We start from the raw sequence: 23704 nt of genomic DNA, 5'->3' as shown, positions 1-23704 counted from the left end.
CTTTTGCACGTGCCCGCCGAGGAAAATATCGCGTGAGTGCGCGACGATGCCGGGACGCTCGCCCGCCGTCATCCCGTGCGATTTTACACCCGATCGGGTCGAGCATGCGCAATTGAGTGCAAATCGAGCCCAAATTGCCAATTATGCCCAAAGTGGAAACCCTTGGTCATTTAAATCTGTAGTATGTTGATATTTTAGTCATTTTTCTCAATGGAGAAGCCTGCACGTAAGAAGCTATAGGCGGAGGGATGGCGAGCATCAGACTGCTCAATACGTGGCAGGAGGAAGCTCAGGAGAAAGGGATGGAGTGCGAACAGAATTTGTTTGTTGCCTGATAACTGCAAAGACCCCCTAACATTGCTCAGTCACATTTTCTGATTCGCATGTCAGAGTTCACCACCCTAAAATGAATGCTCTTTGCTTCCCTCACAGATGTTGAAGCCTTGCAAAAAGAAGTGTCTGACCATCAGCCTGGCACCTCCAGACAGACCGTCCCTCCACCTGATTCACCTGTTCTGTCATCGCGCCTGATGTACTTAAGCACCAGCGCAGATATACCCACTCAGGATGGGAGCACGGATGAAACAGAAAGAACAAAACAGAGCCATTCACTGAGCTGGGAGGGAATGAGGATGAAGCTGCCATTTCTCTCTAAGGGTGCTAAGGACCAGATCGCAGGGAGGCAGCTTTTAAAATAATCTAACATTTAGGAGTATCAATGTCTTGTCCAGGCAGTGGAGTCTCTTCTCATATGCAGCAATGTTGGTTGAGTCCACAAACAACATTTACGTTACAATGCAAGAGACACAACATAGCATTAGCAACACCCTGCACTGTGACAGCTCATGTTATCAACATAGAGGTTTTAGGAGCAGCGATTAATTCTGGAGGGGCTGCAGTGACTAATTTCATAGATAGCCTGAGGGACACCCCAGCTTAGGGCTTTAGGGAATGAATTGAAAATATGCAGCCTGTATTTACACAGACCAATAGCCCAGCTGAGACCATGCCCAGTAGCTGTGAGCTGCAAGAAGTAATTATCAAACATCCATGCTCATTTGGGGAGATGTACAGGTTTTCACTATGCTTTGTGCGCAAAAGTGCCTCCTGCTTTCAGTCCTGAATGGCCTCACTCTAATTTTAAGCATGTGCACTCTTGATATAAATTCCCCACCAGAGAAAATAGTGTCTCTGTATATACTCTATCAAATCACTTTATCATTATAAACACATCAATTAAAATATGCCTCAAGTTTATAAAGTCATGGGAATATAAGCCAAGTTTATGCAACTTAACCTCACATTTAAGCTTTTTAAGCCCTGCTGAAACTACGCCAGTGCCTATATATGACCAAAACTGAACAAGGCACTCTAGATGGGTCTGACCAAGGCTGTATTCAACTAAAGTGCAACTTCCATCCCTTTATATTCCAGCCTTCTCTAGATAAAGGTCAACCTTCCATTAGCTTTTTTGATTAAATATCCTAGCGCAGTCATTTTTTGTGATTTGTGTTCATGGAACACCCAAATGCCTTCCACCATTTCTAGTGTTTCACTATGAAGAAAATACTCCAATTTGCCTTACTTAGATGCAAATTGGATGACCTCACACTTCACCTGCCGCATAATCATGTTGGGCACATTTTTATTTAACACAATTTGCTGAGCAGTCACATTATCATCAAACTCACCATCTATCCTAACTTCCGCCAACGCATGTAATTAGTAATACCAGTAGCTTATCACTGATCTTGAGTCATAGTTCATAATCACAGTTAACATGCCACACCCGGGATAAATAAAGCATAAATCATATAATTGCTAGTGTGCTATGCAAATACTGTAACTTTATTGGAATGATGAAGTTAATAGAACAATAATCTGTTAGTTATATACGGACTCAAAAACAATGGCATGACAACTGTGTGATTTTTAAGAGTAAAACTTTACATTAACCATAGACTACTAACATTTTGCATCTTTAAAGCCTGAATGAACAATTCAAGGCATAATTTTTACAATAAATGAGATAACAAAACAGTTCCTCAACTCAACTTTTTATTAATATACCTTAGCTTCGCTTTCAATTTGTAGACTGAGCAGCATTGCAATTTTGTAGCCTGCATCGCTCTTTTAGAAACTACACAACACCCACAAGTTCCCCTCCATCCACTTGACTGGAACCGTCTTTCCTTGATCACCGTCGCTGCGTCAAAATTCTGGAACTTACCACCTCCTCCACCCCACTAGCACTGTGGGTGTACCTACCCCAAATGGGCAGTAGCAGTTCTAGAAGGCAACTTACCATTATCTGCTCAAGGATAATTATGGATGAGCAATAAATGTTGGCTTTGTCAGTGACGCTCACATCCCAAGAATGAAGGCAAAATCGGTCATGATTATTTAGATGAATAGAGATACACAGAAATTACAGCACATGGCCAAGCAGTTATTATCACACTTAATCGATCTTTTCCCTTATCCCTTAAACCCCTTTTCCTTCCTTTCCCCATCCAATATTGAATATTGTTGGAGCTTCAGCCTCAACCAGTAATGCTGGCAGTGAATTATATAGGCTCCCTGCTCTGTGTAAAGAAGCTTCTTCTGCAAGCAAAGTTACAGAAAGTCAACGATTTCCACTCAGTTTTACTATCTTCCTCTGTGGCAATACGCTAAACAAAAATTTTGCAAATCTGCAACCTGACCCAACTCCCAACAGCATCACTTCTGACCTGACCCACATTCTAATAATAACGCCCATATCCATTTGATTGAGCTTATAGCAAATGGTTGCCACTGTTAATAGGATAGGTTTGGTGTACATGAACGATACAGTACATATATTGTTGATGACATGAAAAAAGAACTTGTTTCAACTAAAAAAAGCTGACACTTGTATGCCATTTTGTGTCAAGCCTACCCTATTAAGAATGTTGTTGTATTTGTCAGCTGTGGGGCTGATATTTGCAGTCAGTTGTTAAGCAAGAATTGAGTGCAATGATTTCTTCTGCTCTTGTGTTTTCCGATGTTCTTGTCCTCTCCTGAAGAAAGAAAAGGAAGTACTCCTTCAAAGGTGCATAGCATATTGGCACACTGAGGGGCTTGACAGGGTGGATGTGAGAGGATATTTCCTCTTGTGGGAGAATCTAGAACTAGGAGTCACTGTTTAAAAATAAGAGGTCACCCATTTAAGACAAAGTTGAGGATGTTCTTCTCTCAGAGGGTAGTGAGTCTTTGGAACTCCGTTCCTCAAAAGGCAGTGGAAGTAGAGCCCTTGAATAGTTTTAAGGCAGAGGTAGATAGATTCTTGATAAACAAGGGGGTGAAAGGTTATTGCCAGTAGGTGGAAGTTTACAATCAGATCAACCATGATCTGGTTGAATGGCAGAGCAGGCTCAAGGGGCTGAGTGGCCTCCTCCTGCTTCTAATTCGTATGTTCGTATTTTCCATTAGAGTGACAAATTAAAGCCCTTAAGCAGTCTCGCAGGATCATCTATCTCCAACTCAACCTCCATGACAATTGATTTAAAAAGACAATAAATTTCTGATCAACTAGTCACTAGTGTCACAGCGAAATAAAATAATGCTGGAAATGCCGGGCAGTTCAGGCAGCGTGAGTGGAGAAAGAAACAGAGTTAACGTTTCAGTTTGTTGACCTTTCGTCAGAGCTGGAGAAAGTTAGAAATGTAGCAGGTTTTAAGCAATTGAAAGGCAGGGACAGGGAGGAAGGGGTGAAAGTGCAAAAGGAGAGGTCTGTGATAAGGTGTAAAGCAATAGAGATTAAATCACAAAAGGGATGATGTCGCAAGGCAAAAAGATACTTTTGATTATCTGCTCCTATCACTGCTTGCTTGTCCCTACAAACACCCCCACCCCCAACTTCCCTACCCACCCCCCCCCACCCCTCCCCCCTCTCCCCCACCTTAAACCAGCTTATATTTCACCCCTCTCCTAACTATACTCAGTTCTGCTGAAGGGTCATGAGGACTCGAAACGTCGACTCTTTTCTTCTCCGCTGATGCTGCCAGACCTGCTGAGTTTTTCCAGGTAATTCTGTTTTTGTTTTGGATTTCCAGCATCCGCAGTAGTTTTTTGTTTTTATCTCTGTAAACCAATTACCTTTAACTTTAAACGGTCTTTTGACCTGAAAAGTATAGCTATTTTAAAACCTTCCCTTGCTTACAAGTTGCTTTCAGACCATCCTTGATCTGGGGAAACTACGTAAATAATATAACTCTCTTCGGTTTACACTGTAACCTCAAAGCCTTTTCTGAGACTTCCCGAGATAAATCATCTCTGCAGGTGGTATCCAAAGAGGGGCCATTCTAATCCTTGAAGTGAATATCTCTGGCACCATCCCAGGAACACAGCAGCACTTCCCCTTTGATCTGCAATTACCTCAGGCCTGTTTCATAAGCTCCCCAGGCCAAGTGTTCCCTCATTGAAAAGTTACAATTCCCAAACTAAAAATAATCCCATAATATATGCAGTGTAACAGATTGAAGGCCTCACATGGAAGATCTCCAGAGGAGATGAAGTTAGTGGCATCTTGGAAGCTATGACTTGATGTCCATTGGTGACAGCATGGTCCAAAGGAAGGTAGGAGGCGCCAAAGAATTGGCACTAAGACACTGCTAGGTAGAGGGTGTACTACCAAACAACAGCTGTAACACCCCATCAGCCGGTTTGATGACAATGTTAGAGTTAGACCCAAGAAACATAATGCTGAAAGTTCAGAGGAAAATGGTTTAAAGTGAGTGAAGGGAGCAGAGAAATTGAGATGGCCAATGCCACATAAGTATAACTATAAAGTATGGCTATAATTTGAGAGAAGGGAATGTGCAATGGGACCTGGGTGTCCTCGTATACCAGTCACTGAAGGTAAGCATGCAGGTGCAGCAGGCAGTAAAGAAGGCAAATGGTATGTTGGCCTTCATAGCCAGAGGATTCAAGTACAGGAGCAGGGATGTCTTGCTGCAATTATATAGGGTCTTGGTGAGACCACACCTGGAGTATTGTCGGCAGTTTTGGTCTCCTTATCTGAGGAAGGATGTTCTTGCTATAGAGGGAGTGCAGTGAAGGTTTACCAGACTGATTCCTGGGATGGCACGACTGACATATGAGGAGAGATTGAGTCAGTTAGGATTATATTCGCTGGAGTTCAGAAGAATGAGGGGGGATCTCATAGAAACCTATAAAATTCTAACAGGACTAGGTAGGGGAGACGCAGGAAGGATGTTCCTGATGGTGGGGGAGTCCAGAACCAGGGGTCACAGTCTGAGGATATAGGGTAGATCATTTAGGACTGAAATGAGGAGAAATTTCTTCATCCAGAGAGTGGTGAGCCTGTGGAATTCGCTACCACAGAAAGTAGTTGAGGCCGAAACATTGTATGTTTTCAAGAAGGAGTTAGATATAGCTCTTGGGGCGAAAGGGATCAAAGGATATGGGGAGAAAGCGGGAGCAGGCTATTGAGCTGGGTGATCAGCCATTATCATGGTCAATGGCTCGAAGGGCCGAAGGGCCTACTTCTGCTCCTATTTTCTATGTTTTTATGTTATGTAGTTCTCAATAAAAAGGTCTAGAGAGGGTAAGAGGCCAGAAGGTGGGATGCAGGTAGAATGAGAATTCTGAAGATGGGAGAAAGGCTTTGCCGTGTGGCCAGGAGGTCCTGACCAAAGTAGGCATGGATGTAAAGGCGATAGGAGAAGAGCTCAGTATCACATTGGAAACTGAAGTTAATTGAGGTGGGAGTTTAAGGGGATGAAGCTGAGGTTTTTACTGAGGACAGCGTGTTAGGGGAAGAGGGAAAGGTCAGAGGTGTAGTGAAAACACGGCACACAGTGAGATTGGAAGAAGAGGTGGGGACTCAGATTGACCATCTGTCCTGACTTGCGCAGGATCATTTCGACAATTCGCTCATTGTCACGCGTCCCTTATTGGTTCTTCCCAGGTGAAGTTATTTGCACAGCCACACTCCAGCTGTTGACCACAAAGTGTTGTTGGAGTGGACCCACTGGACAAACGTGTGCAGCCGCCATCTTTATAGGGGGCAACAAGCAGCAAGAAGCATGTGTGGCTACCCTGGGCCAGGAAGCTGGATCAGAGGGGTTTCACCGAGACTTCTGTCACTGGGTAGTGTGCAGAGCTTGACTGAAATCAACATAAGATTATGACGTAATAACAGTTTTACAAACTACTTTAAATCACCAATTTTCACATTATTATAGTTGGCGATGAACTTCACCAGCAAACGCCCCTGCTCTCACAGTCGCCAACACCCACCCTGGTCAAAATGTCCCTATTTCATACAGTAAGTCACCCAGGGTGGGTGTCAGTGGAATGTGAAGTGGCAGAGGGATCCAAACGGGCATTGGCATTCAGGAGTTGTTGAAGCTTGCGATCCTTCAGACCTGACAGGAAGATTAAACCATCATATAAGATGAAGAGTGAAATGGAGCTGTGAGATAGAATGATAGAGTGAGTCGCAGCTGCTGGAGAGGTTGGAAGCATACGTGTAGTAGCACATGACATTGATTGCGGGATGAGGCAGGAGTGGTGGTTCAAGGAATATCTTGGAGATATCCGTGATTGTGGATGGATTATAAGGGGGTAACAGTCCCTTATGTACTCTCACTTAGGTTCGAAACTGTACTCTGGATGTAACAGGAATGAGTGACAATGCCAAGTAATGCATTAAATTTATTGAATATCGCTGATTATAATAATAGTGATATAACAATTACAATTGATAACATAAAAAGAAAGAAGCAAAACTTTATTAAAAGGGGAAAGCAATTTATATATTAAAAGAAAGGAAGAAAGACAACTTTACTTATATATTATAATCCAGATAATACAATATTACCTAGATTGGTCTGTTCATGATAGCTCCCCCAAATGGTAAAATTCCCCTTGGTTCATGCATCACCAAGTCACTGAATAACCTTACACGGCATGTCACTCCGTTCCCAGCACTTCCTCCGGTAGTCCCGAGTGGTTGACTATTCCGCTCTGGCTGCGGCAGTGAATGATGGAAGCAGTGCCCCTGTAAGCCAAATTTCTGACTCCATTCCAGCCTTTCGAGGCTTTCTCAAAATAAGACTCTGGTAAACATGAGTCCTCATCAAATACTTCTCTCACGCGCACTGGAAGACTTTGCAATATTCAAGCTGTTTGTGCACCTTTTGATTGTGTCCCCCATCTGCCATCAATCAGGTTGCAGGCCCATCATTCAAACTCCATGGGCAGGGTCTTTCGGTCGGTGAACGAGGGGCGGGGCCTGCTCGCCGACGCATAAAATGACGCGGGATGAGGTCGGGCGGAACTCCTGACATCACCCCACATCATTTGAATTTTCAGTTCAGCGGGGACGCCGCCAAATCAGCTGTGCGCCCACTGACCTGTCAACGGCCAACTGACGCCATTGACCGTCATTAACCTCATTAATGGACCTACCCGTCCAACCTTAAGGCTGGCGGGCAGGCTGGGAGCCCTGGCGGGCTTCAGAAAAAGCATGAAACCTCATCCACGGGTGGGATGAATTTTCATGAGGGTTTTAAAAAATTTAATAAATGTTTGATTTAAAGTGATAGACATGTCCCAACTCATGTGACAGTGTCACATGACGGGACACGTCAGGGAAATTTTGTTTTTGTTCCTTTACCATTTTAAAATTTGGAGCTGATCTCCCTGAGGCAGCACTTAGCCTCTCGGTTGAAGGAATCCCCCCCCACCCCCCCCGGTGCCCGCACAGGGAGCACATAGTGTTCCTGGCAGACGTCGCGCTGGGCAGGCCTTAATTGGCCCACCCACGTAAAATGGCGGTGTGCCCCCGATTGGGGGCGCCGATTGGAGGCGTGCCTGCCCCCGTCCGCTCCTGCACTTCCCCCCCACCCCCCCCACCAAAGGGGGTAAATTCTTCCCCATCTCCTGATTCCACAGCATAGTTGACCACCTCATGTGTAAGGTTATTCATTTTCCTGGCTTATAGTTCAAGGGTCATCGAATGCAGTAAGAAATGGCACTTCTGATAAACAAAAGATAACTTTTTTTTAGTAATCTAGCTTGAAAAGGAAATACAAAGATGTAGAATAAAAACTAGCTTGAATGGATAGTATGGAAAAACAAGGTCTGGGGAAAACACGTCTGCAGTTAATAATATCACTACTGATTGCTATTGATTAACTAATCAAAGCACAATCACACCCAGGTTTAAATCAATGACAACAAAGTAAGATTCAATAAAGGTTCACTTAAAAATCAAAAGTGAAGCAGAAATTAAATGTAAAAATACAAAATTGCAAAAATGAGTGGCTGCAGGCTTCAGGCTTCAGGATTCATGCTTGCACACAAACAGGGGCAAGACCTCATCCCAAGTGAGACACAGCTAGAGTGAGTGTGGGTATTGGCAATTTGGTGCATAGTGGGAATTTAGTGCTCTTTGCATTTTTTCTTTGCTATCCAACTTCTTAAATCTTCATAAAGTGGTCTTGTCCTGCTGCAGCAGTAGAGGCTACAAGGGAAAGGAATGACAGGTAAGTAGTGGGTAAGGTCGGGTAAGTATTTACTACTTTTATCACTTATAGTTTAAGGTCTTCTTGTGGTTTATAGTTTGTATAATCTGTAGTAATGGGGATCAGGAAAGAAGGGCCCTAGAGTAATTGATTTAAAAAGGTTTAATTTAAAGGGATAAGTCATGGCAGGAGAGCTCAAAGCCTTGGTGTGCTCCTCGTGCTCCATGTGGGAAGCCGGGAATATTTCCAGTGCCTGGGACCAGCATGTGTGCAGGAAGTGTGTCCAGCTGCAGCTCCTGGAAGCTCGGGTTTCAGAGCTGCATTAAGTTTCAAGGGAGTAAGGCAAGGCTGGATGGCCTCTATTTTAATGCCAGTAGTATTACAGGTAAAACGGATGAGTTAAGGGTGAGGATTGACATGTGGAATTGTGATATAGTAGCCATCACTGAGACATGGTTGAGGGAGGTGCAGGATTGGCAGCTCAACATCCCAGGTTATAGAATCTTCAGGCAAGACAGGGGAGGGGGTAAAAGAGGAAGAGGTGTTGCATTATTAGGTAAGGAGTCAGTTACTGCAGTAAGAAGAGATGATATCTTGAGGGGGCATCGAATGAAGCTTTGTGGTTAGAGCTAAGGAATAAAAAAGGGGCATCCACAATGTTAGGTGTTTATTATAGACCCCTAGATTGTCAGCGGGAAATTAAGGAGCAAATATGTGCACAGTTTGCGGAGGTGTGTAAAAACAATAATAGGGTAATTATATTTGGTGATTTCAACTTTCCCAACATTAATTGGGATAGACATAGTGTTAAGGGCATGGATGGAGTGGATTTCTTGAAATACGTACAGGAAAACCTTTTAGGTCAATATGTAGAGGGTTCAACAAGGGACGGCGCAGTGCTGGGCCTAATTCTGGGGAATGAAGCCGGACAGGTAGGTGGTGGTAGGGGAGCATTTTAGAGATAGCAACCACAAAATGGTACAATTTAAGCTTGTTATGGACAAAGAAATAGACAAGTTGCAAAAAAATGTTCCGGATTCGGGGAGAGCGGTTTTTAGTAAAATAAGGCACGATCTGGCCAAGGTAGACTTAGAACAGCTACTTGTGGGGAAATCTACAGAGGAGCAGTGGGGGGCATTCAAAAAGGAAATGGGGAGGGTACAGGCTCAACATGTTCACTCTGGGGTGATAGGAAGGAGTAACAAGCCCAGAGAACCATGGATGACCAGAGATATTCAGGATATGATGAGAAGGAAAAGAGAGGCTTTTAGCAGGTGCAAGGGAAGCAAATCAGCGGAGGCATTAGTGGAGTACAGAAAGTGCAGGGTAGAGCTTAAAAAAGCAATTAGGAGAGCAAAGAGGGGATAGGAGAAAGCTTTGGCTGGCAAAAGTAGGGAAAATCCCAAGATATTCCAAAAGTACATCAATGGGAAGAGGATAACCAGGGAAAGAGTAGGGCCCATTAGGGTCCAAGGAGGCAATCTGGGTGGAGCCAGAGGACATTGGTAGAGTGTTGAATGAATATTTCACATCTGTCTTCACCCAAGAGAATGAGAATGAAGGTATGGAACTCGGGGGAGAGAGACTGCGAGGTTTTTCAGCAAATTGACATAGGGAGTGACAAGGTATTGGAGGTGTTGGCAGGCTTAAAAGTGGACAAATCTCCAGGTCCGAATGATTTGTGTCCCACACTGCTGAGGGAGGCAAGGGAGGAGATCGCAGGGGCTCTGACCCAAATTTTGAATTCCTCTCTGGCCACAGGGGAGGTGCCAGAGGACTGGAGAACGGCTAATGTGGTTCCACTGCTTAAGAAGGGTTGTAGAGATAAGCCAGGGAACTACAGGCCAGTGAGTCTCACGTCAGTGGTAGGGAAACTATTGGAGAAAATTCTGAAGGAGAGAATCTATCTCCACTTGGAGAGGCAAGGTTTGATCAGGGATAGTCAGCATGGCTTTGTCAGAGGGAGGTCATGCCTAACAAATTTGATTGAATTTTTTGAGGAGGTGACCAGGTGTGTAGGTGAGGATAGTGCAGTTGATGTAGTTTATATGGATTTCAGCAAAGCCTTTGACAAGGTCCCACACGGGAGACTTATAAAGAAGGCAAATGCACATGGGATACAGGATAATTTGATAAGGTGGATTTAAAATCGGCTTAGTTGTAGGAGACAGAGGGTGATGACAGAAGGATGCTTTAGTGACTGGAAGCCAGTGTCCAGTGGCGTACCACAGGGATCTGTGCTGGGTCCCCTATTATTCGTCATTTATATAAACGACATAGATTACTATGTGGGGGTTAGTAAATTTGCAGATGACACAAAGGTTGGCCGGGTGATTAATAGTGAGGTGAGCACTTGGCACATCATAACATTCAAGGCTATGGGCCAAGTGCTGGTAAATGGGATTAGTTAGGTAGGTCAGGTGTTTCTCACGTGTCGGTGCAGACTCGATGGGCCGAAGGGCCTCTTCTGCACTCTGTGATTCTGTGAAAACATAATCCAACTGAAATTTCATCCTTTAAGTGTTGCAATCAGGGCTTTTAAAAATATGTAGTGAATAAATATTATATATTTATATATAAAATAGATACATGTACTATGGTTACATCTTCATTTGAAATCAAAGCTGTGGTATTATTTATACTTAATCTAAAACTGCGGCATTACGCACATGAAAAAAGGCTGACTTTGCCTTAAAAATACATTCATATTTTCAATTTTCTTTCACTCTCTGGAGAAATCCATCTTTCCCATTGAGAATCACTGTATCACCTGTGAACAGTCCAAAAAAAAATGTCTGTTTACCAGAACAATATTTTCTTCATTCATTCACATATTGCGGTTGTCAATGACAGGGTCAACATTTATTGCCCACCCCAGCTTGCACTTGAGAAGGTGGCAGTGAACCGCCTTCTTGAATATAAGTGAGTAGCATGTTGGCTATTTCAGAAGGCAGTTATCAGTCAGTCATTTACGTTGCTCTGGGTCTGGAATCACATACGTGCCAGGCCAGGTAAGGACGGCAGATTATCTCCTCTAAAGGACATCAGGTTGCACTTTCATTGCAACAGACATCAGTGCACTTATTCCTTCATGGGGATGTGGGCATTGCTGGCAAAGCCAGCATTTGTTGCCCATCCCTAACTGCCCTTGAACTGGACACACTTCAGAGGACAGTTAAAAGTCAACCAAGTTGCTGTTGGTCTGGAGTCACTTGTAAGCCAGCTAGGTAATGATGTCAGATTTCCTTCCCTAATGGACATTAGTGAATCAGGTGGGTCTTTACAAAAATCAATGATAATTTCATTACTGAGACTAGCTTTATATTCCAGATTTATTAATTGAATTTAAGTTCCATCAGCTGCCTTGGTGGGACTTGAACCCATGTCCCCAGAACATTAGCCTGGGCCACTGGCTTACCAGGCCAGTGACATTACATAACACCACCATCATCCCCAGGTTTGAGCACATTTGAACTGCAAATATTTAGAAGATGACTTTATTTCCAGTTGCCAAAATGAAAAGTTTAATAGGTGCCAAAATTCCTGGTGGGCCTACTCTCCCAATGAAATATTTACATTTAATATAGCACATTATTATACTATCGAAACACTTCAAAATACTGACTGTTATACACAAGGTTAGCTTTGTCTCAGAAGTAGCATTTCCATCTCTGATTCAGACATTTGTGGTTTCAAGTCCCGGGCAGAGACTTAAGAACAGAAGAACATACGAACTAGGAGCAGGAGTAGGTAATTCAGCCCCTCGAGCCTGCCCCACCATTCAATACGATCATGGCTGATCTCATTTCGGCCTCAACTCCAATTTCCCGCCCTCTCCCCATAACCATTCAACCCATTACTAATTAAAAATCTGTCTATCTCCTTAAATTTATTCAGCGTCCCGGCATCCACTGCACTCTGAGGTAATGAATTCCACAGATTCACGATCCTTTGAGAAAAGTAATTCCTCCCCATCTGATTTAAATCTACCACCCCTTAACCTAATACTATGGCCTCTCATTCTAGAATGCCCCACAAGAGGAAACATCTGCTCCATATCTGCATTGTCTATCCCCTTTAGCATCTTACATATCTCAATTAGATCTCCTCTCATCCTTCTAAACTCTAGCAAGTATAGGCCTAAACTGCTCAATCTCTCCTCATGAGACAAGCCGCGCATCTCTGGAATCAATCTAGTGAACCTCCTCTGAACCACCTCCAATGCAACTACACCCTTCCTCAAGTGAAGGGACCAAAACTGTGCTCAGTACTCCAGCAGCGCTCTCACCAATGGCTTGTACAGTTGCAACAACACTTCCCTATTTTCATACTCTATTCCTTTAGCAATAAATGCCAAAATCCCATTTGCCTTCCTTATTACCTGCTGTACCTGCATACTAGCTTTCAGCGATTCATGCATGAGGACACCCAGATCCCTCTGCACTGAAGCATTCTGAAGTTTCTTTCCATTTAAATAATAAGTCGCCTTTTTATTCTTCCAACCAAAATGGATAACCTCACACTTATACACGTTAAACTCCATCTGCCAAATTTTGGCCCATTCACCTAACCTGTCCATTTGTAAATTTCTTATTACTTCATTGCAACTTACTTTCCCACCTATTTTGGTGTCATCTACATATTTAGCTATAGTACCTTCTATCCCTGAATCCAAGTCATTAATATAGATTGTAAATAGTTGGGGCTCAAGGACCAAACCCTGTGGCACCCCACTAGTTACAGCTTGCCATCCAGAAAAAGACCCATTTATCCCAACTCTCTGCTTTTTGTTGGTTAACTAATCCTCTATCCAAGCTAATATTTTATCCCCAACTCAGCATGATCTTATCTCGTGTATAAACCTTTCGTGCGGCACCTTGTCAAAGGCCTTCTGGAAGTCCAGATATACTACATCTACAGAATCCATTATCCATTTTGCTAGTCACAGCTTCAAAGAGCTCTAGCAAATTAGTCAAACATGATTTACTCTTCATAAAACCATGCTGACTCTGATGGATTGCATTTTGACTTTCCAAATGCCCCATTACTACTTCCTTATTAATGGGTTCCAACAATTTCCCAATGACAGGCGTTAAACTAACTGGTGTATAGTTTCCTACTTTCTGCCTCCCCCCTTTTTCAATAAGGGCGTTATATTACCATTTTTCCAATCCACTGGAACCTTTCCAGAATCCAGGGAATTTTGGAATATTGTAGCCATTGCATCCACCATCTCTGCTGCCGCTTCCTTTAAGACCCTGGGATGTAGGCCATCAGGTCCTGGGGACTTGTCACCCTTTAATACCAATAGTTTACTCAGTACCTTTTCTCTAGTGATGGTGATTGTTCTAAGTTCCTCCTTCTCTATACCCTTTGCACTACCTGTTACTATTGGGGTGGTACTAGTGTCCTCCACCATGAAAACTGAGGCAAAATATTGATTAAGTGTCTCTGTCATTTCTGCGTTCCCCATTATTAACTCCCCAGTCTCATCCTCCAAGGGATCAACATTCACTTTAGCTACTCTCTTTCCTTTTATATACTTGTAGAAGCTTTTGCTATCAGTTTTTACATTTTGCGCTATTTTCTTTCATAATTTACCTTTGCTCAGTTTATTATTTTTTTAGTAACCCTTTGTTGATCTTTAAAAGTTTCCCAATCTTCCAGCCTGCCACTGCAATTTGGTATGCCTTAGTTTTTGCCTTTATGTTATCGTTAACTTCCTTGCTTAGCCATGGATGCTTTTCCCCCCTCTTACCATCTTTCTTCCTCTTTGGAATATATTTTACTTGAGAGGAATTAAATACCTCTTTAAATATCTGCCACTGTTCATCAACTGTCCTACCTTGTAGTCTTCCTGCCCAGTCCACTAGGGCCAAATCTGCCCTCATGTCTATGTAGTTGCTTTTGTTCAACTCCAGAACACTAGTGTGGGACTCAAGTTCCTCGCTCTCAAACTGAACTTGAAATTCTAGCAAGCTATGATCAGTCTTCCCTAGAGGATCTTTACTATGAGATCATTAATTAATCCCATCTCATTACACAAAACCAAATCCAGAATAGCCTGCTCCCTGGTTGGTTCCACAATGTTTTGCTCCAAGAAACAATCTCTGATACACTCTATGAACTCTCCCTCAAGGCTACCCTTGCCAATTTGATTAGTCCAGTCTATATGCATATTAAAATCACCCATGATTATTGCCATGCCTTTCTTACATGCTCCCAGTATTTCCTGGTTTATACTGTGCCCTACTGCTGAACTACTGTTTGGGGACCTATAGATTACTCCCACCAGGGACTTCTTTCCCTTGCTATTTCTTATTTCTACCCAGACTGACTCTACGTCTTGCTCTCCAGTGCCTATATCATTCCTCACTATAGCATTGATCTCTTCCTTTACCAACAATGCTACACCACCTCCTTTTCTTTCCTGCCTATCCTTCCGAAACACTGAGTACCCTGGGATAATCAACTCCCAAACCTGTTCTCCCTGTAACCATGGCTCAGTAATCACCACCAAATCATACCTATTTACCTCTATTTGCGCTGTTAACTCATCAGCTTTATTCCAAATGCTACGCGCATTCAGATACAAAGCCTTTAAGTTTTCCCTATTGTCAATTTGCCCTACTCTTATGTGATTCTTTGGTGCAATACGGCGTTCACACGCCCTGTCCCTTCCTTTCACTTTTTGGTAACAATCAGCCTCGTCACCAACCTGCACTCTTACCCTCTCGTTAAACTTTGATTTTTTTATATTTCCATGCAACTGAACCCTCCACTCGACTATTTAGTTTAAAGCCCTATCTACAACCCTAGTTATGCGATTCACCATGACTTGAGCATAAAATTCAGGCTGGCACTCCAGTATAGTACTGAGAGAATTGCAGTGCTGTTAGAGGTCCTGTCTTTCAGATGACACATTAAACTGACAACCTTCTGCCCTCTCAAGTGGGCGCATAATATCTATTTGAAAAAGAGCTGGAGAGTGCTCCTGGTCTTCTGTCAATATTTTGCCCACAGCCAACATCACAAAAACAGATTATCTGGTCATTGTCGCACTGCTGTTTGCAATTTCACTGCTGTGTTTCTCAACATTACAATAGCGAGTACACTTTACAATTACTTGCATTGGCTGGGATGTCCTGAGGTTGTGAAAGTTGCTATAGAAATGCAAGCTCTTTCCTTTTACATTACACAACTTGCAAAATACAGACATATTCCCCAGAGACTGAATTTAAATCTGAATGTTATACTAGTGCAGAGAGAGCTCTATTGCTGAGAACCCACAATATAATGTATTACTTTTGTGCCATATGTGATGCATGGCGATGGGTTGTATAGTTGGAGGGGCCATGGTTGGTGTTGCATTTCTGTACGTTTATTCTTTTGAGGAGACTTAATTGGACAGGCCAAGACAAAAAAGAGGTGATAAATCAGGTGGCATCAAGCTTGACTGTATCATTTTGCATAATATTGGGAGGTGTGGTGGGATGAGCAGTCCACATACTCAAATTCTTCAAAGTACACTTCATATTCCATGGGTTGTACAAAGGAATAACTTATTTTTCTTGAGCCAATTTTGCTGTGCCTTATGCCTGGGGAACTTCCCTGAGTATAGCGAAAAGGAGCAGTGACACAGATCGGTGAGCTTCTAGCCCTTTAACGCTACCTTGGGATTTACTAGGTCCTCTGAGAGGGTGACTTGCAGCTGAAGTAGTTGGGAGAACTGACTTTAAAATGATCTCTTACTGTGCATACCTGTCTTGAGTAGGCTTGTTGCACTTCTGCAACTCACAATACACGGTAGCCCATACTCTCGTGCAACAATAGCAGCTGTTGAGAAAATAAGGCAAATAAATAATTAGAAATAAAAATAATTTAATTTATCCCTCAGTTCCAAATCATCACTGTAAAGTAGCTGCGTTGAATTTTGATGATCTTTCTGTGTCCCCATCAATTGGAAATTCAGTACTGAAAATTTAGAAACTCCCAGATAGTAAGCTTCCATTCTGAAAAGGAAACAAACTTCAACTTCACAATGCACTATGAGAGAATTTCAAATGAGCATTGCCTTCTAAACTAGTAGAACTATTGCCTTCTAAGATTCCAAGTAAACAGGGCCAATGTCCACATTGCATATGAAACCAGGGATGACAATCAGATTATCAAAACATGTTCTTTAAAATGTGTTGGTATTTGACATGGCAGCTTGTCCCTCGGGATCCTAATGATTATTCAACCCCCTAATCAACTCTTTGTAGACTATGAAGGATATTGGCGAACGAGTTAGAATTTGACAGCAATTTACCAACTTTTAAGATTAGCTTTCGATATTGGATAAAATTCTTATTCTGGAATTTGAAATCTCAAGCTCTGAGCTAGGAGTCCAGGCTACCAAACGAATAATATAATATGCACCACTTTACTTACATTATACTAAGTGTACAGTCCTTTTATTTTTTTTACATGTTTTGCCTCCTCCGTGCCTATGTCAAACATTTTGCTGAACTTAGACGACAGGGGAATGTACCTAATTGCCAAACTTTACTTTATGTTTCAACTTGACTATCTGCTAGGAAAGATGAAGAAGGATTGATCCTCTGAGCTTCCTTCTTTCCCTCCTGGAAGGAAGTAACACCTACTCTTTGGGACTGGAGGGGGTTTAAATTAACCAGCCCTGATTTCTCCTCTCACCATCTGCCCGTAAACAGAAAGGTGTTTTTGATTTTGATTCTCCCCTTTTTAAGCAGTGACGCATTTTCCCAACCCCTTAATTTTGGTGTGAACCAATTCCTTTTAATATCTCCACAGCAAACTCAAGACAGGGTAAAATTAGAAGGGTGCTTTAGTTTACATGCACTCAAAATGCGGGAAGAGGGTTCATAATATTCTCTCCTTTTTGCATTCATACAATAAAAGAGGGGCAGTGAAAAGAAAGAGGTACAGGGCAAAGACCACAGAGAAAATAAGAATGATTGTTTCACATGAGTCCAGAGTCCAGAATCAAAGTCCAATGGTGTAATCTTTCGGAGTCTGCAGGTCGAAGACTGATGCTGGATAATTTACGTTTCCAGCAGAGATGGCTTGCACGATGAGATGGGCCCATTGAGGTGAATTAGTCTTGTAGGCGCTGGTACAGAAGTTCCAGTAAAAACAATGCAGATGGGGGCCAGGCATTCACCTAGCTTGAACTCTTGTTCTGAGCTGCCTCTTGGTTAATGGAAAAATGGCAGTCTGCTTTGCAGCTCCACAAGGCAGGGTAGTCTCCAAACTATTTATTTAATAAAGTATATTGTTTGCCTTTTGCTGGATCAGGAGAGATTAAAGTTTATACTTATTTTGAATAGATTTATTGCAAAGTTTTGAGTTTTTTTTTAAAAACAGTGAGAACCAATACAACCTATTGGGGCTGACTGAAAAGTCTACACATGTTTTTCAATACTCTTACATTAAATAATGCCTGTCTCTGAGAATAAACTTTAGTTTGCTGGAATGGAAATGGTATTTTATGCAAGAAACACATTGCAGCCCGAAGGCAGTGTAACTTAAGCTTAGAAGGCTTCCTGCCTTTGGAGGTGCATAAGGCAGATGAAGCACATGCTTACATCAGTTTCCATAGCTCACATTTCCTGGAACAGGTCACTACCCTGATGCCAGGGGCTGGATAGTTTGAGGGGTGCCACTCTGCATCAAGCGTGGCTGACCAGGAGACTCTCCCACTCTTATCGACCAACATATCCATAATGGAAGGATTTACAAGATGGCAATAGACCGGTTTGGCCACATATGAAGACGCTAACCATTAAGCCCTTTAACCTCTGGCTCAGAAGTAGGGACCTACTGCACCACAAGACCTCAGTTGAATGTAACTTCCATCGAAAAATTCATACAAAGGCTAAGTTATCAGGTTAACAATATGCAAATGTGTAACAATCATGTAGCAAAAACAGACACAAGTTCAGAAGGCAACAGGGGAAGCATTAAACTGAATGTTAAAAGAAGGGTGAAGTAGAATTAAAATTATATTAAAGTTACAAATCAAAGATTTCTTCAACAGCATTCTCTTTCTTATTTCATCTCATTTGAATGGCAACTCTTCTTCATAGACACTATTATTTCAGGCTCTCATTTTACAATAAAAACAGTTCTTTACATTTCATACCATGTGAAAGCAATCCTCCAATCTCAGTGACCAGCCCTCCTAGCAGAGGGAAGTATGGGCTCCAGCCAATGTCTGCGCTTTTCACGACTAAAATGTCCCCCTGCTGGATGCAGTCTGCCTCCAGAGTGGTTTTCACAACATACGCTGTTCCTTTCACACTTCCTTGGCTGACTACCATACCTGTAATAAAGGACATTTCAGTCTTTCATATCTTCTGATCTTCCCAATTTAGACAGAAACACCTAAAAGAAAACAGGATCCTTCACTGAAATTCAATCCTTCGGCCAGACAGACCCAGAGAGAGATTCCCCTCACCACTAGAAGTGTGGTGGAATGGGGCTTTCAGCCATCAGTCCACCCTGGCCCTGACCCTACTCAAGCCCAATAGCACAATGGAGATGGTTACCTGTGCCATTTAATTCTGACAATCTATAGAATTGGATAGCTCTCTCTCTCCTTAGTTCCATTGGGAAGGATCTGAATTCTGCAGCACTCTTGATGCTGTTTGACTAATGTGCCAAGGATCAGCTGATGCTGCCAGGAAGTTGTAAAAACAGTGCCAATCTTGGCTGGTACAGACAATTCTGTTCTCCGGTTAGAAATGGGCTGCAGGCCTTCAGCCAACAGTTGACATCTTAATTTCTCCAATATCTTTGAAGGGTTGGGGGGGTGGTGGCGGTGGGGGAGCCCAGTCTCGAAGTCAAAGTAAGACCTTTTTAGTCTATAGATCCTAGTGAGTGACTAAGTGCATGTAGGGAGGGGATCTTCACTCCAGAAGCCTCCAATGTAGCCTCTTCACCCTTACCCTTCTCCTTTATAGCACAAGAGTACAATCGATGACCTCAATGCAAAGCAGTACTTTAAATAAAGCTCAGTAAAATTAGCGACTGAATTTCTGAATGATCCTTCAAATTGACAAAGAAATCAATATGTAAGTAAAGCAACACCACATTCCTGTGGCAGGGCACAAAATGGCATCTTTAACTCGGAGATACATTTCTACAGCTCATATCACCATCTGTATAGTGGCTGTAATGATATGGGATGCAAGTTGAAGGGAATGGTTTGGAGGCGTAAGCTGCACCCATTGATCCTATTTGTGAGGGGGCTCCGGGGGCGGGGAGGGGTGGAGGAGACAGGACGGATGATCAGGCTTGTGGCAAAACTTAAAAGGATTAGTAATTTTTTCAATAGGGGCAGGGAGGTTGAGAGACAGTTATAGTGTAGTTTTTTTTAATGGTGGTTTAGTGCAGTAGCTTTTATGAGCCCACAATCAGCCCCAATGCAGGTGATAAATTCAGAGGAGGATCCAAGCATTATTAAATTTAAGCTGTAAAGGATGTCCTGTGAGGTTCTTTTGGCCATAGGCACAAATTCCAAGAAACATTCTTGGTTGAATTACACTTAGCTCACAGGGTGCCAAATCTTACCCTTGAAATTACTTGGAAAGCAGCACAATGGAAAATGTGACATTGACTCACTACAGCACTACAGATAATAACATGTGACGTGCAATCATGTGTGTGTACTGATAACGTGGATAACAAATACAGTGAAGCCTGCAGGATAATGAAAGTGGTGAAAATTGAGGTTAAAATAAAAGAAGCCGCCCTGATATAGCACTCACTCGTGCGCACGCGCAAAGTTCCCCAAATGCCCTGCTCGCCCTCCTCCCCCGCCCGCATAGGCAGCCGCTCGCGTTTCATGCTAGGCGGGCCTTGATTGGCCCACCAGTGTGAAATTGAGGTCTGGGCCCCGATCGCGGGCGGCAGTTAGCTTCCTGCCAACCATAAGATTGGATGGGCAGAGAAACATTTAAGTTAATTGATACTTTAATGGCCTTAACAGGCCTTTTAATTGTCGGCGGGCGCGCCTGCCGACTGAACTATCGTGCGACTGCGCGTTGACGTTGGGACGCTCGCCCAACATCATCGCATGCCATTTCACGCTCAAGAGGGTCGGGCACATGCCCACCCGCCAAGGTGAAAATTCTTCCCTGTATGTTTCAATAAGATCAGCTCTCCATCTTCTAAACTCCAATGGATACAGGCCCAGCCTGTCCAACCTTTCCTCGTATGATAACTGGGATGGGGTGAACCTTTTCTTTAACTGCAAAATCTATATCAAAGCCAACATCAAATTCAAACAAAGGCACATCAAATTCAACTTCTGCCCAAATAACGCTGCACTTTATCAACGCTAAACTGCTCACCTCTCAGGGTTAGCTCTCTTCCATTTGCCTGACTCTGATATTGGTTTAATGGCACAGGTTTACCGATGTTCATTTCCTTAAACTGAAGGCCCATTTGCTTTTCCAGTAATCTCCGCCGAAGCTGGGCTCTGCGTTAATGAGATGATAATGTATTAGTAGACTATAAAAAAAAGGCATAGACAAGGTTTTCTTTCTTGGAACTAAAACTGTGTTTAAAGATCTACACCAAAAAAAAAGTCAAATCCAGCTCAATATATGTAACGACATGTTAGCTAATTTCCCAAATAAGACAGAATTCTCACCTGGTGACCATGGTTGTAGATCTCCGCTGAAGAACTTCTCCGATTTCTGAATGAGTTAGGAAGAACAGCAAGTCCTCATCAGGTAAATAGCCCTGAAATATTAAGGAAATGGTTAAACCCCCAGAGGTCTGGATTCTGGGACAACTGGAGCTTTTGATACTGAAAGATTTTGTTCAGTAAAGGTACCAAGAAATATGGTGCTAAGGTGAGTAAATTGAGGTACAGATCAGCCACAAGTTAATTGAACGGCAAAGCAGGCGCAAGTGGATGAATGGCCCAGTACTAATAAATATAATAATGAATTTTTTGTCTTCACCTGCAAATTGCTTATGAATTAAAAACTTGTGCTTTAGGCATGACTAAAACATGTTTATGTTATGCGTTGCACAGTTTCCCCAAGTATTCCCTGGGAGAATAACACCTGCAGCAAATCTATTGGCTTGTCACCAAATCTTAATTCCTGCAATATCGGGCATTGAAGTTGACAATTATAATGCACTATTATAGCAAGTGTTCATAATGAAATCTTTCTCAATATGTTGCCAAAAGCGGAGACACCTCTTGATCAACCAAACCACTTTCTTTCAAGAAAGCAGACCGGTAACATGATTCAAATAACTAACTGTACCTAACATGACAAGCATATGGGCAATGGGTTGTTGGTCAGTGCACCTCAAGTCAGATGGGAAACATAAGATTGTTCAACAGTGCTTTTGTTGTTAACAGTGTGATTGAGAGAGCCAACAAAAGCACCAATGATATTTCTGAAGGTGACCTCCAAAATCTTCTCACTATAACAACTTGAGTGTATTTAATGTAATAAAATGTCCCACAGTTTCTGTCAGGAACAGATTTTCCACGATGGCATAAACAGTCACAGCCACATGGCTGACTTTCAGACCAGTAAGATAAAGGAGGTTGCTGTGTGAGGGAAAGAACTGTCCATATTGCCGCATCTCCAAATGCAGCAGCAACTCTGAAGGCTATCATCATATGTCATGGGCATCTAAGCTGTACATTATACATACTGACTTTATGTAAAACAAACTGATCAAGATTTATGGTCTCTTCTGCATTGGGGAGACCAAACATAGACTGGGTGACCCCTTTTTGGACCATATTTGGTCCACGAGGGTGACCCCGAACTTCTAGTTGCCTGTCGATTTAATTCTCTTCCTCAGATTTCCCCTGCTACAGTGTTCTAATGAAGCTCAACGCAAGCACTTCATCTTTTGACTGAGCACGTCACAGTCTGCTGGGCTCAACACTGAGTTCAATAATATTAAATCATAACCTCTGCCCCAATTTTGTTTCATGTTTCTTTGTTGGTTTTGCTTTTTCCGTCATTTCTTTCTTGTTTCCTTCACTTTGCGTTCAGAAGGCAGCAATCCTGCCATTCACACCTCCTCTAGAAACATCTTTTATTTCTTTATTTGTCCCCTTACTACTCCCTTTGGATTTGCACCATCAAACCTTCCACCATTCAATTTTACATGCCCTCCACTCAATCACAGACTGTTCCTTTTGTTCTTCTTCCCAACATCTCCCCTTTCACTTGCTTAACACCCAATACATTTCATCAGAGCTGGGAAAAGTAAGAAATGTCACAGGCCTGAAACGGTGGGCAGGATTTAATCCAGGCAATGGAGGTCTGAGAGCCTGCCACCAGGAGAGCTGGCAAAACCCCCACCTTGCCTCCCTTTGGGAAAGGCCTGCCATATTAAGGCAACTCAGGCACTTAATTGGCTCAGCGGCGGGGTTTCCACAGGATCAAGGACTCCGCGTGAGGAAATCCCACCCCTGAGAGCTGCCTACTATTCAGAGGCCTGCAGCTGTCCATTGCAGGCAACGCCAGCAGGAGCAGTGGGAGCTGTCAGCAATTCACCCACTGAGGTCCAGGGTCAGCGAGGAACCCCAGGCAAAAGGAAGTCAGGGCAGGATGGGTATCACGGGGTGGGGATTAACAGCAAGGGTAGTGGGGGTGGCTTTCAGCACCCATCCCCCCCGCCTGATGCCGGGTCCCTCGGCTCAGGCACCAACTGCCTAACAACAAGGGACTCCCACTCCCCGCCCCATGGGATCCCACAAGGGTTTTGCTTTTCAGGCTCCCTGAGTGGTGAGTTCCCCGCCCACTGCTGGTTGAATACCAGCTGCAGCAGGATGAGGCCCTTAACTGAGTGTTAATTGCCCACTTAAGGGCCGCAATTGGCAGTGGGGTGGGATGCCAATCCACGGGCCTTCCCATCCCGGACTTAATTGGGGCAGAGGCAGGAATGTGGCAGGGTCTTCCCCGGCACCTAATGCCCGATTAAATGCTCCCCCGCCTCCAAACGCGTCTTCCGGAGGGTAATAAGTTCCACCCGTTATCTCTGTTTTTCTCTCACAAATGCTACTGATTGTTTTCAGCATTTTCTGTTATTATTTGCTCGAGTGTTTCTTCTGAAGGCTGTCTTCCCAATAAATGATAAAACTCTTCAGTAACCATTGCTAGTTAACTGGTTTGTTTTCT

The 23704-nt window shown here is 43.1% G+C and overlaps 1 protein-coding gene across 2 annotated transcripts in view; it reads right to left on the bottom strand.

Moving 5' to 3' along the window:
- Positions 1–8035: 8035 nt before the first annotated feature.
- The window catches only part of LOC144682197 (rifampicin phosphotransferase-like), a 180589-nt gene continuing 164920 nt past the window's right edge, over positions 8036–23704 (bottom strand). Inside the window, exons 32-37 of one of the 2 annotated variants that reach the window (XM_078544590.1) lie at positions 21196–21287; positions 20894–21021; positions 18682–18861; positions 16278–16352; positions 11186–11286; positions 8036–8515 (exon numbers count right to left, since the gene is read on the bottom strand). In XM_078544590.1, coding sequence (XP_078400716.1) covers positions 11228–11286; positions 16278–16352; positions 18682–18861; positions 20894–21021; positions 21196–21287 — 534 coding nt within the window. In that variant the 3' untranslated portion in view covers positions 8036–8515; positions 11186–11227. Of the gene's footprint in view, positions 8516–11066; positions 11287–16277; positions 16353–18681; positions 18862–20893; positions 21022–21195; positions 21288–23704 lie in introns of those variants that run through there. The other variant, XM_078544589.1, reaches the window with a different exon arrangement.

The sequence above is a fragment of the Cetorhinus maximus genome, chromosome 6 (assembly GCF_964194155.1).
Source record: "Cetorhinus maximus chromosome 6, sCetMax3.hap1.1, whole genome shotgun sequence".
Classification (NCBI taxonomy): Eukaryota; Metazoa; Chordata; class Chondrichthyes; order Lamniformes; family Cetorhinidae; genus Cetorhinus; species Cetorhinus maximus.
The sequence above is the reverse complement of the archived record's forward strand: the minus strand, read 5'-3'. Positions and strand labels throughout refer to the sequence as shown.